Genomic DNA, 11,531 nt, shown 5'->3' on the forward strand with positions numbered 1-11,531 from the left:
GTGAATGAGTGTGAATGCGAGTGTGAGTGCGTGTGTGAGTGCATGTGCGGCTGACAGGTTGAACTCAAAAGAATTGTTGCATAAACTAGGATGTCTATTCGGCTGGATACGATCCGCAACTTGTGCACAACAGCTGCTGTCGCTTAATGGAATTAATGAAATGTTGACATTTTAGTGGCGGTTGAATCATTAAAAGATTTTACTCAATTTATGGTAACTAGCGTCCATTTAATTCAGCTGTCCAATGTGTTCACTTATCGAACAGATTACCCTGCATGAATTATTCCTCCACAATTATTCGACGGACTTGCCCCCAATAAATCCCATTAAGAAATTGTGTGTACAGTTGTCACACCTGCCACTCCCCCAAATTGCACTCAAAATTCCAGGGTAAACAATTTGACGCCTCGCTCGATTAACACCGAATGCTGCCCTGCCCAGAGAGAGAGAGAAGGATCTGGGCTGTCGTCCTGCATGCATAATGCATTTGCCCAAAATTAATGCAATTTGTTGACACAACTAAATGGGGGAAATGCTGATTACATCCCTCCAGTCCCCAGTCCACACAAATTACATAATTAGACAACAAAAACCACACACAAAAAAAAGGGCAAAGTGTGAAGAAAAAAAAGAGCTGAGACAACAGCACGCATGACATGTGTGCATGACAGTGATGGAGCAGAAAGAGCTAACATTCATTATGCAATCCTAATTGAGGTCTTTGTTGCAATGTTTGGCTGCTGTTGTTGTTGCATGCAACTGCTGATGCTGCTGCTGCTGCTGCTGCTGCCGCTTCTGTGGCATAATTATAATTGCGTTTATTGTGAGCTTGTTAGCCAATAATTAGCATTGAATTAATTTCCGAATGGAAAACCAATTAGCCGCACACCTCAAGGACTCGAGCCTACTGCCCTGTTCCCTTGAAGGAAATCAACATCAGCTTTCCGCAAAGCTCATCATCGTCTGGCGTCAGCTGCAGCTGTATAATTCCATTGAAATTCGATTACAATCAGTCCCACAATCCCTCAATCAAACACTCAAATGCCACAGCCCGTGGCAATTACGCGTTTCAGGTTGCCATTTGGCCAAATGAACTTACGGCTCATTTGCATCTGATCACGGATGAGTAGGGGCTTATGTTGTAAAGGGAAATAGGAATTTGCTTTATTGAGACTATTACTCGTACATCATTTGTATTCTCGATGAATTCCAAAAAGTATTAGTTAATGAACATCGCTGAAAGCTTTTAAAGGTATTCCTTCATTCTTTGGTCTTAGAACTTATTAGAATGCTACCAAAGGTAATAAATTATGAAATGGTAAATGCCGGAAATTCAGCAGCACATATTTGCAGCTTTCTGTAATTGTGAGTTAGACCGATAGAACGGGATATTTACGAGCTGTGTGGCAAGCTAACGGCAGGCCAATGGCCGTTCCAGAAACTTAAACATAAAATGCGTATCCGAGAGGCGTTTAAAAGAGTTTTTCCCCAGCGACGCCAGGACAAAGTGCAAACGCAGCGCCCCAGAGCCAAGTATTTTCCATGGACAGGGGGATTTTGGTAACACAAACACAACAGACTGGACATAAAGCACCACACACACACACACACACTCCACACACATAAAAATACTGGAGACAGAGGAGCACAATGGATTGCATTTGAAATACACAGACGACGTGCCCAGATAAATTTTACCCAGCCCCCAGTCCCCAGTCCCAAGCCCTAAAAGACGACGACGCTGCAAAAGTTGCAAGACAGTCGGAGCTCCTCCAATACTCGAGAACGAAGACCGGGACCTGGACGGGGACTGGGGGACTGGGGGACCCTTCCATGCTGACTTTGAAACTTATGCGCCAGCCGTTAAGCTCGGCTCAATGTGTTGTTTTGCCACCCCCAACCCCACAAAAAAAGTCTCCCGAGTTCTCCATTTCTCTCCGGTTGTGTGCGTGGAAAAGCAGCTTAAGCATGCACATTCGCATAAGGAAACGGATGAAGAAGTTGCAGAATAAGTAAGCTGCACCAGCTCATACGAATTTCATATACGAGTATACTCGTACTCTGGATGCCACCGGACAATGAGTACAGCGTGGCGACCACAGAGATACTCTTTTTCCCCCTGTATATCCTTTTTCATGCAAAATCTAGAGCTCCACAAAAGATGGATAAGCAGCCGAATGCCCTCAACGAAGTCAGCCTGTTATGCCCTTTCCCCTTTTCTGAGATTACTGGGTATAAATGCTCATAAATATTCCTCTCCATAAGAAAAAAAAAACCTAATAAAAACAAAATGGAGAATGCAGAATTGCACAAGAGGTTCCTCTCCTACCGATGCTGTTGTGGTGTCCAGCAATTTTCGAGTGTCGCCTGAAAATATTGCCAGGCTGCCAGCTTAAGGGTACCCGATTATTTTGGACAAGTACTACTACAAGTACTTGTACTATATTAGAACAGCAGCAGAAGTTCGGAGAAAAAATTACTTTATTTTATTATTTCCTGCGGACATAGGTCGGTAGGAACATTATTGATTTTGCATTGGGAAATACTTAATGAACAAAGCTGCAGGCCAGGAAGGGCTCTAATTAAATTTAAAACATTTTTGGATGAATCATACCAACACAAAAATAGCTATTTCTTTTCTCTCCATTGACAATATTTTCATTTATTTAATGGAAAATATATACTATACGAGTATGTGCACAAAACTCAGCAGCTCGAAAGTTAAATTTCCATTTCATTAGCTCTGTAAGTCGCCCAAGTGGCAAGAGTACTCTTCCTCGCGAGCCAAGCTTAAATGACCAAAACATTTTTATAACTTAATTAAACACTGATTTTCCTTTCACATTTTATGGACATTTTCACACTGCACGGAACCCCCCGGACCCAACGGCACGTCCCCATTCCGAAGGAATAGAAGGAAAGCAGGCAAAAAAAAACAAACTGTTGGAGAAAATGAAGTTCTATTCGATTTGTTTTATTGTCCATTGCTTTGGTTGGTGTTGGTTTTGGGCGAGTTTTCGGTGGAGGGTTTCTGGGTAGAGTAGGGGGTTTTTTTTTGCGTTGGTCTCTGGTCTGGATGGTTGGCTGGTTGGTTCTGTGGTCAGCTGCCAACTGAGAGTATTAGTTATATATGCTGTGTCGGCTATTTTGGGACCACTGGCAGCGGCAACAAAGTTATTTTGTGAAACTGCCAATTGCCGGACTTACTTTTTGTTCATGCCAATGGTACCAGAGCCAGTGCCAGTGCCAGTGCCATAGCCAGTGGCAGTGGCAGTGCCTGGTGCCACATGCCACACGGCCATGTTCTAGTTCTGTTTCGAATCTCCGGACTCCCACTTCTCCCGCCGTTTGACAGACAGCCAGCTCTACAATATTAAGTTGAGGCTCCTTTTTGTCCTGGCCGGCTTTCGGCTTATTTCGTTTTTCGTCTCTGGCTGCGAGTTATGATGGAATGAGGAAACCTTTTGGCCAGAGCCGCACTTTAATTAGAGCCACGAGGTGTCAATGGCTGGGAGTAATCAGTTTAATAGCTCTCTGTGTGGGCATATTTCAGCGGAATAAAGTCATTAAAATGCAATTAAAAATCGTGCAAAATGTTGAACAACTTTCTCTGCTCTCCTGCTGTTGCCTTTTCCCTGCTAATACGCGCGTTTGTAAATTTTCTTAGCTCAATTTAATTAATTTATTACAGAGCGAAAGCAGCACCCACAAAGGGGAGGGTGCGGTGTATGCTTTCCAAGGGTCCTGTGGCTGTGATATACTAAACTTGATAGACTTGGATTAATGGAACGCCGTTCCCTGGCCCGAGGTGGCACAGGCTTCAGTTTTTTTTGGCTGAGAGTATACAAATAGTTTATGGGTTAAATATTTATTGCTGGCGAGCAGGTATCCTCAGGCATCCCTTATACATTTTTCTCTGTTCGAAAGTGAACTAATGTTTATTTTAATTGATAGGTTTCGATGCAAATGGACTGCATTTAATCAATTAGTATATTCAATGAATTTCCAGTCTGACTGCAGTCCTTCTGGAGTTTCTCTTCTAATCTGTTTGCTTTTCCCCTGAAATCGTGAAACAGAATTCAATTCTATTGAAAATAAATCCCTCTTTCTCGGATAAATACAGGGAAATGGGAGACATTCAATCCACCGAACCATCCGCTCCCAAATTGAGTGCCAAAGAATGAAGCCAAAGTGGTTAACCATTAGTTTCACTCGCTTGAGATGGTGTGCCCCAAATGCATGGGATACGGCTCCTTCTTGTCCTCTGCATTAGTCCTGTTGTGTGCAGGTCTGCAGCCACGTCGAAGCCATGACAAATGTATTGTAAATAACGCGTATCAAGGCGATGCGACAAGGATGCCAAGGACTCGTGGCAACAGCTCAGCCAGCGGCAAGACAAATAAAATATGTTGCACACTCGGACACGCACAGTTGCACCTGGGGAAGAGATAGAGATAGAGATAGCGAGAGAGCCAAGAAAAATGACTCTCATACAGCCAGAGAGATACAATTTATGGGTACAGTACAGTCTGCAACAAGTACGAAAGGATAACCTCACATAATGATACAATGGCTTAAGGACCAGTTTTCCCTCGGCTGATTAGCGAAATTGAAATTGAAATCGAAATAAGTGAAGCCTAATCAAAATCTGATTCAGGAACGCCCCTCCACAAGGTATTTCCACAATCATGCCTCTCTCGCACTTCGTGAATACCCAGCGAGAACAGTTTGCCACATTCCCATTGAGCCGGAAATGTGCAGGAAATGCGAGTAAACACGGAAAGCGATTCGACTTGACAGTGGATGGCCATCGATACGAAATGGCAATGGCGTGGGCGACGGCGATGGCGATGGCGATGGCGACAGGGAAATGGGTAAATGGGTGGATGGCGAACCATAAGCTAGTAGGTCGGGGGTCAGTGGCATTTTCCATTCAATAAACTCCCCCCCATACCCCCAAAGAATAACAGGGAGAAGTACCGACCTCCAATGCCAGCTTGACTTGCTTCATGATATTTTCTCTTTTGTCACTGACAGCAATTGCTCTCCGCTGTCAATGGCCGCATATTGATACTCCGTATAATGATGCCAAAAACCAGTGTCCACGGTCCACTGAAGGTCGATTTTGTGGTGCACCAGGAACGATGCTGATGATATCTTTGTGTATTATTGTGGGACTATTGTTGTTTGCAAGTGTATTTAAGGCTGCTCGAAGAGTGAGTGAGAAAATGGTAAGGATATTCATGGTATACCTTGGGAGGTAAATATTTCCAACAGTCCTTTTCTATTTTCAATGATTTACAACAGCTCTCCGTTGCTTTTTCTATTGTTTTTTATTAGCCAAAATATCACGAAGTTCTCTTAAAGCTTTACCAAAAGAAAAGGCAATACTATCAAAAAGAGTTCAGCAGTTCAATAGAATTCTAATCAATCTCGCGTTTGAATACACTCGCATATGCACATACATAAGTTTTTCATTTAATCCCCCTGATCCCTCTCCACTGACCGCTGACACATCCATCCATGTCCAGGGGGGTCAAAAGCTGACAAAAACTGAAATGGACTGCCAGAATTTCATCATCACAGCGACTGGTTACAGCAGGGACATGGGACCATTGCAGGAGAGTGCTCCTAACATCTGTCCAGCGGAACGTACATAAAGTTGTGCGGAACAAAACTGTAATCTATTTAATAACTCACGGGGTCCACACGGGGTTTCAACAGTGTCAACGCGATGAACTACAAACGAGTAGCGTCATACGACATTGTAGAGCAGGTACCGGAGCCCCCATCCATGACGGAGGTGCAATAGTAGCCCCTCTTCATGATGAAAGAGGTATAGTGTCCCCCCACTATGATGGAGGGGGAATCCTCCATCGTCAATGGAGCTCAAACACCTTTGACCTCTGGCAAAGCAACATACGTTTGCCCTACCCGGTACCACAGCAATGCTTGGCCACAAAAATAAATTATTCAATGCCCTGTGAACGGTCCAATGGATCGGTACGGACATACATACATATATATATGTTTGTATGTTGAGGTTTATGTATGCATTTGTAGGAGTATTTCCCCGTGTTTGAAAAGGTGAGAGGAAGTCCGGCCTGGAGAATGGAAATGACAAAATAACATCGCCGAAAGGCAACAGGACGGACATCTATCCATCAAATGTATTTGTCAATGCTCCAAAAACAAAAAAGAACTTTGTATGCAGTTGAAAAAGTGCATAAAAATGTCATAGCTAGAGGTGAACAGGATATAGTGGGGACAATGCGATTACGAAATGGAAGAACATCAAAGGATACAACAAAGGATTATCTATCTATATATATGTATGTATAGCTTTGACTTTAATTCCCAGAGTCTGCTGTAGTATAATTAATAAATTAATCCGTGCCCTACCCCCTTTGAAGAACCATGGCAACATATACACATCTCTAGAAGAGTGACTGGGAAATGATGGGAGGTTCGGGTGGGGTGGGGCGCGTTTGGAGTGGAGTGCTGATTATAACAATCAAACTAACTCAATTATACGCATACGTAGGCACGCACAGGCCCGGTTGCGGATATATGTATAATGGGGGAGTTGGCGGCTGGGCGGGGAACAGGACATGCGTGGCCGCAGGACATGATGGCATATGTGCAACTTCCGGATGGGAAGCAAAGCTAGGCGGTAAGCCGCAGAAAAGGAAAATGGCATGGCAGGGCATGGAATGTCGATGTGGGCCATCGCTGAAACAGGCCCAAACCCATTTTGAGGCGAGACTGAATTGTGACATTATTTTAATGAAAATTGACTCTTGATTCAAGGGGCGGGGCAGCACTTTCAGCCCACTTGCAACCCGCATGATTGAGCCCATAATATGGGGTCCAACTGCTGCGCTGCGGTCAAAATACAATTGCCTTTTACGAGGTTACCAAAACAAGGCTTACAATATAATAACGCCCCAGCATCTTTCAATGACTCTCGGAGAGCCGAAAAGCAGAACAGAACTGGAAGTGGAAGTGGAAGTGAGGACGAACCCTTTGGACGCAGCTGCTCCTCGGATGGCATTGGCAGCCCAAAATGGAAACAGCAAACGGCAGCAACATCGGAAGAACACTCGGCACAAAGTGCCAGAGGTGCAAACACGTACAGTAATACAAATAAAGAAAACAATAATAGAAAATGGACTCGAAGCCAGAGACATGAAAAGCCAAAGGGCCAAAAGCCAGAGAAAAGCGCAAACAACAACGAGCGAGCGCTCAGGGCATACGACTGAAGACTGCCCGTAGAAAAATGTACAAATCTACTTTAAAGAATATGAAATACCCTTCGTTTAAGAGGAGAAGGATAGTTGGAGATATCTCACCAACTATTCCTAATTTCTCGCTACGATACATAAAAGGTTCCGTATTAATTCCAAATTCGTTGCTTAAATCATAATTAAGGCTCCGACCCCGACCTGTTTGATATCGTGCCTGTTATAGCCCTCCTAAGTAAGCGTTTCCCTTCCTTATTCCCATTCGAAACCTGAAATCAAAGACTGAAACTCCAGATGCCTCTGCCACGATAAGAGTATTCTTGGCAAACTGCTACACCCTCTTGGAACGTCTTAGGGAAATGTTTGTTTTTCGTTTTTGGCTTTCAGGAAACCCATCCTCCCCTCCCCTCCCCACCCCCTCATCCAACACCACACCTATCCACGAACCCTGCTCACGTTGCACTCTTCATTGTGCCCCCGCAATTGTTGCTCCTCCTGCAACTGCACTTGCAACTGGAACTGCAATTGCACTTTTCAATATTGATGATGGGACGCCACAAAAGATACGAATATACGAGTATACGTACTACGAGCAAGTACGTATATTTAACGCTTCATTGATTAAGAGGCAAGTGCAAAGCGGAGATTAAATGCATCTGCTTAATCAAGATATCAATGGGAGTTTAATTCTCGTGTGCGAAATATATGGTAAACATATAGTATGGACAACAAAGGATTGCATTCTACACTGCATTTGAAATGCAACTCAATGCTGAGATTATGCTTCGCCTTCTCCCTCAATCAATTGAAAGTGCTATCAGACATCAGAGAGGTTTCAGGTAAAACCCAGATCAGACCTGACCTGGCCTTCCCAACTTTAACGCTTCAGTGCAGGGGTTAGATCTAATTAAACGTGGCATTGGAATATGTAAACGCATCAGCAGTCAGGGTCAACATTTAGCCATATAAAAGACGTATGTCGTTGCGGGCACGCATTCAGTTTTGGCCAAGAATTCGCCTTAAAGCCAACGTCCAACGCCCAACGCCCAACGCCCAACGTCCAACGATGTCGTTCAATGGCAGCACGAAAATTGGTTTCCCCGGCATTGGCAGCTATCCGTATCCATTTGCAGAGCTGGCGGATGAGCGCACACGGACGTGGCCGCTGGTGGAGTCGCCTTGGAATGCAGCCGTCCTGCTGGCCTTGTATTTGCTGATGGTGCGCTATGCACCCAAATGGATGGCCAGGTGAGGACCCGGCCCCGGCCCCATTCCTTTGCGCCCTCTTATACGACGTACAATGCCTCATGACAGCTTGAACACAGGTACAAACCGATGCAGCTGCGTGGCCCATTGTTCTGCCACAACCTGGCTATGACGTTGCTGAATGCCCACATATGCCTGGAGCTTTTTACGGCGTCGCGAGCCCTCAACTATAGCATCAGCTGTCAGCCGTGTCGGGTGAGCTATAGCCCCCATGAAATGCGTGTAAGTTTTGTGTGGCAAAACGGTTGGAACCCTTGGCCCTTTGGACCCGGGTCTCTGACCCGCAGAAAGAGAATCAAATTGAGTGAATCTTTTGTAAATGCAGATTGCCGCGGCCTTTTGGTGGTTCTACATCTCAAAAATTCTTGAATTTGCCGACACGGGCTTTTTCATCCTGCGTCAGAAGTGGTCACAATTGAGCTTCCTGCATGTCTACCATCATAGCACCATGTTTGCCATGTGCTGGATCGTTGTCAAGTGGATACCGACCGGCTCGAGTGAGTCTCACCTAAAGCCTCATCCTATCGCTGTCTCTATCTCTCCCTCCACAGCCTTTCTGCCAGCCATGATGAACTCCTTCGTGCACATCATTATGTACGGCTATTACGCGCTGAGTGTGCTGGGACCTCGTATCCAGCCGTATCTTTGGTGGAAACGCTACTTGACTGCCTTGCAGCTGGTGCAGTTTGCCATTGGCCTCGCCTGGGGCTCGCAGGCCATCATCCGGAGATGCGAGTTCCACACCTGGGTTAGTCTCACTGGAGTCGCCTACATGCTAACGTTTCTCTACCTCTTTGGCCACTTTTATGCCCAAAAATACAGGGTCAAGCATCTTAAATACAAGAAATAAAGTTCTGAGCCAACAATTGTATGAAAAACCATTCGTTTACAACTTCAACGTGACACTTTCAGTGCTTACAGCATTGTAGATAAAGGTATTATCAATGGGCTTATATTGTTTGGTAACAATCTTGATGACTTCCTGGGCAGCACAGCCACCTGCAAGGTAGATTAAAAGATTAGCTGAGATCTTCTATAGAACTCCGTACTCTGCTCACCAATAAATGCGGAGACGGCATGCAGCTCCGCGCCGCCGTAGCGGCAGATCTCGTGAAGTACATCATCACTGATAGTCGCATGGGTGCCCAAATCGCTTAGCATTTTGCTAGCAATTGTCTTTAGGCGTCCAATGTCCTGTTCGGCAGTGCACTCGCCGGGAATATGGCCGCATTCGCTAAGAAAACGCTCATAGGCGCGCAGGGCAAAGTTATAGGCGGTAAGATTGTCCTGGACCTCATTTTCCTCCACTGAAAGAACAAAGCGTGGATCAAACTCCAGAACTATAGAGCTTAAAGCGGGGCAGAACTCACCCAATGGCAAAAGGCGACTGTTTCTCTCGTAATCTTCTGCAATGCGTGTCCCACGCATAACCGTCAGACCGGCCGCCTCACGGCAAAACGATCTCACGCTTCGCTCGTCAATGGTGTCTGGGGGCAGGGACAGCTGCTTGAGGTAGTCCTGGCACTTGTGGTACACCTGATCAGCATCCTGTAGCGCCTGCTGGCGATAGATGTTTTGCAGGGCAATGTACGAGTCCGTGTTGGCCGTCATGTCGGGCAGGACACCAGGCAAAGGCAGATGACCGTTATTATCGTGTGTTAAAAAGCTCTTCAACGCCTTGGCCATGATCCAGAAAACGTTGCTCTGTGTGTAGAACGATACTCAGTTACCTTATTCCAAATACCTACAATGAGATGTACCTTCTTGGTCAGTAGCTCGCACGCTTCGTCCTCGAATATGGCTTTGAGAGCTGCCGGCACTGTGGCTGCACCGAACGCTGTATTAACTGCCTTGATGGCCTCCTCGTAGTTCTCCTCGTCTGCGTTCATCTCTTTTCTGATTGCTTCGCGCAGTTGGTTCTTCTCCTTGTAGGTTTTGGGAGTCTTGTGACCATCCGTCTGCTCCTTCTGCCAGAGTCTGAGGTATTTGTGCAGCACTAGCAGCCAGGGCACTTTGCTGGTTACTTCTGTGTTCTCCAGATGGCCGCGCAGTGCCTCGAACGGATGGTCCAGACGCAAGTCGAACTGAGGATTGTCCGGATGGGCCTCCACAATACAATGTTCACGTATCTGAAGGCGTATGGTGCCCATCATGCCCAGCGAACGGCAATACAGCAGCGGCACATTCGAATCCCAGAGGCGTTTCGAAAGCAACAGCAAGGTTTTCTCGTTCAGGTTCGAAGCTATGACCAGGTCAAAGCTGTCAAAGAAATTCGGCCGATTTTCCAGAAGGTAGTCCACACTTTCATCTACATAGTCGCCGTTGACATCGGGATTAAGCTCCTGCAGGAGCTGCTTGCATGCCAACGCTTTCGATTTGCCAATGTAGCTGGCGTCCAGAAAGAAACTGAGGAGGGAGACCCGTTAGGCTGCATTCTGGCCAATATGTCGGACTCACTTGTTGCCCAGATCCTCCTCCTTGACGGTGCTGCCATCGGCCACCGTAAATCCGCCGATCCCCGGCAGCACAAGCCCCTTGGCTGTCTCACAGCCGACAGCGGTCACATTCACTAAGCAAATGGTAGCCGCCTCCAGCAGCGTCTGTCCATGCTCGCCCCAAAGCCTGCACAAAGCAGATTAAATTAGTGTCAGTTCCGTTTGCTTCAAGGAGTCTTCTTTTACCTGATTTGTCTATCATATTTCTTGCTTTTATCGGATAATTCCGGAGACTTTGGTGCAGGCGAAGACATTTTTGGCAAGTTAAAATGCAAAATACGCCGGGTTCACGATTCTCAGAAATATACTGAAATATACCATTTTAAAATATACCGTAAAAATATCGATACAAAAAACGAAATTAGCCCACTTGAACCGCACTCTATTTAAATGGGTGAACAACTGAGTTAAACCAGGAATGTCAATTCTTCTTTTAGATGCATACTTCTTATTTTCTTGAAACAAAAATTACCACGATATCTTTCACCTGAGCTGCGCTAAAATTCTTCAATTTTCATAATTTTCG

The 11,531-nt window shown here is 45.6% G+C and overlaps 2 protein-coding genes across 2 annotated transcripts; one reads left to right on the top strand and one right to left on the bottom strand.

Moving 5' to 3' along the window:
* Nucleotides 1-8,310: 8,310 nt before the first annotated feature.
* LOC108165290 (elongation of very long chain fatty acids protein 4-like) lies at nucleotides 8,311-9,366 on the top strand. The gene is made up of 4 exons (XM_017301325.2): nucleotides 8,311-8,492; nucleotides 8,570-8,732; nucleotides 8,836-9,007; nucleotides 9,062-9,366. Exons 1-4 carry the CDS (start codon nucleotides 8,311-8,313, stop codon nucleotides 9,358-9,360), a joined length of 816 nt encoding a protein of 271 aa, XP_017156814.1. The 3' UTR covers nucleotides 9,361-9,366.
* An 8-nt stretch (nucleotides 9,367-9,374) lies between these two features.
* LOC108153353 (nedd8-activating enzyme E1 regulatory subunit) lies at nucleotides 9,375-11,305 on the bottom strand. Its single transcript, XM_017283320.2, has 6 exons — nucleotides 11,192-11,305; nucleotides 10,968-11,132; nucleotides 10,271-10,916; nucleotides 9,881-10,214; nucleotides 9,569-9,817; nucleotides 9,375-9,509 (listed from the first exon to the last, which is right to left on the bottom strand). The coding sequence occupies exons 1-6, from the start codon at nucleotides 11,257-11,259 to the stop codon at nucleotides 9,397-9,399; spliced, it is 1,575 nt and encodes a 524-aa protein (XP_017138809.1). The 5' UTR covers nucleotides 11,260-11,305; the 3' UTR covers nucleotides 9,375-9,396.
* Nucleotides 11,306-11,531: the final 226 nt, after the last annotated feature.

Source organism: Drosophila miranda, chromosome XR (assembly GCF_003369915.1).
Source record: "Drosophila miranda strain MSH22 chromosome XR, D.miranda_PacBio2.1, whole genome shotgun sequence".
Classification (NCBI taxonomy): Eukaryota; Metazoa; Arthropoda; class Insecta; order Diptera; family Drosophilidae; genus Drosophila; species Drosophila miranda.

Coding starts and splice junctions, on each gene's coding strand:
- LOC108165290 (XM_017301325.2), top strand. CDS start 8,311: ATGTCGTTCAATGGCAGCACGAAAATTGGTTTCCCCGGCATTGGCAGC. Junction 8,493..8,569: donor GCACCCAAATGGATGGCCAG/GTGAGGACCCGG, acceptor GCTTGAACACAG/GTACAAACCGATGCAGCTGC. Junction 8,733..8,835: donor ATAGCCCCCATGAAATGCGT/GTAAGTTTTGTG, acceptor TTGTAAATGCAG/ATTGCCGCGGCCTTTTGGTG.
- LOC108153353 (XM_017283320.2), bottom strand. CDS start 11,259: ATGTCTTCGCCTGCACCAAAGTCTCCGGAATTATCCGATAAAAGCAAG. Junction 10,215..10,270: donor GCGAGCTACTGACCAAGAAG/GTACATCTCATT, acceptor TTCTACACACAG/AGCAACGTTTTCTGGATCAT. Junction 9,818..9,880: donor CAGTCGCCTTTTGCCATTGG/GTGAGTTCTGCC, acceptor TTGTTCTTTCAG/TGGAGGAAAATGAGGTCCAG.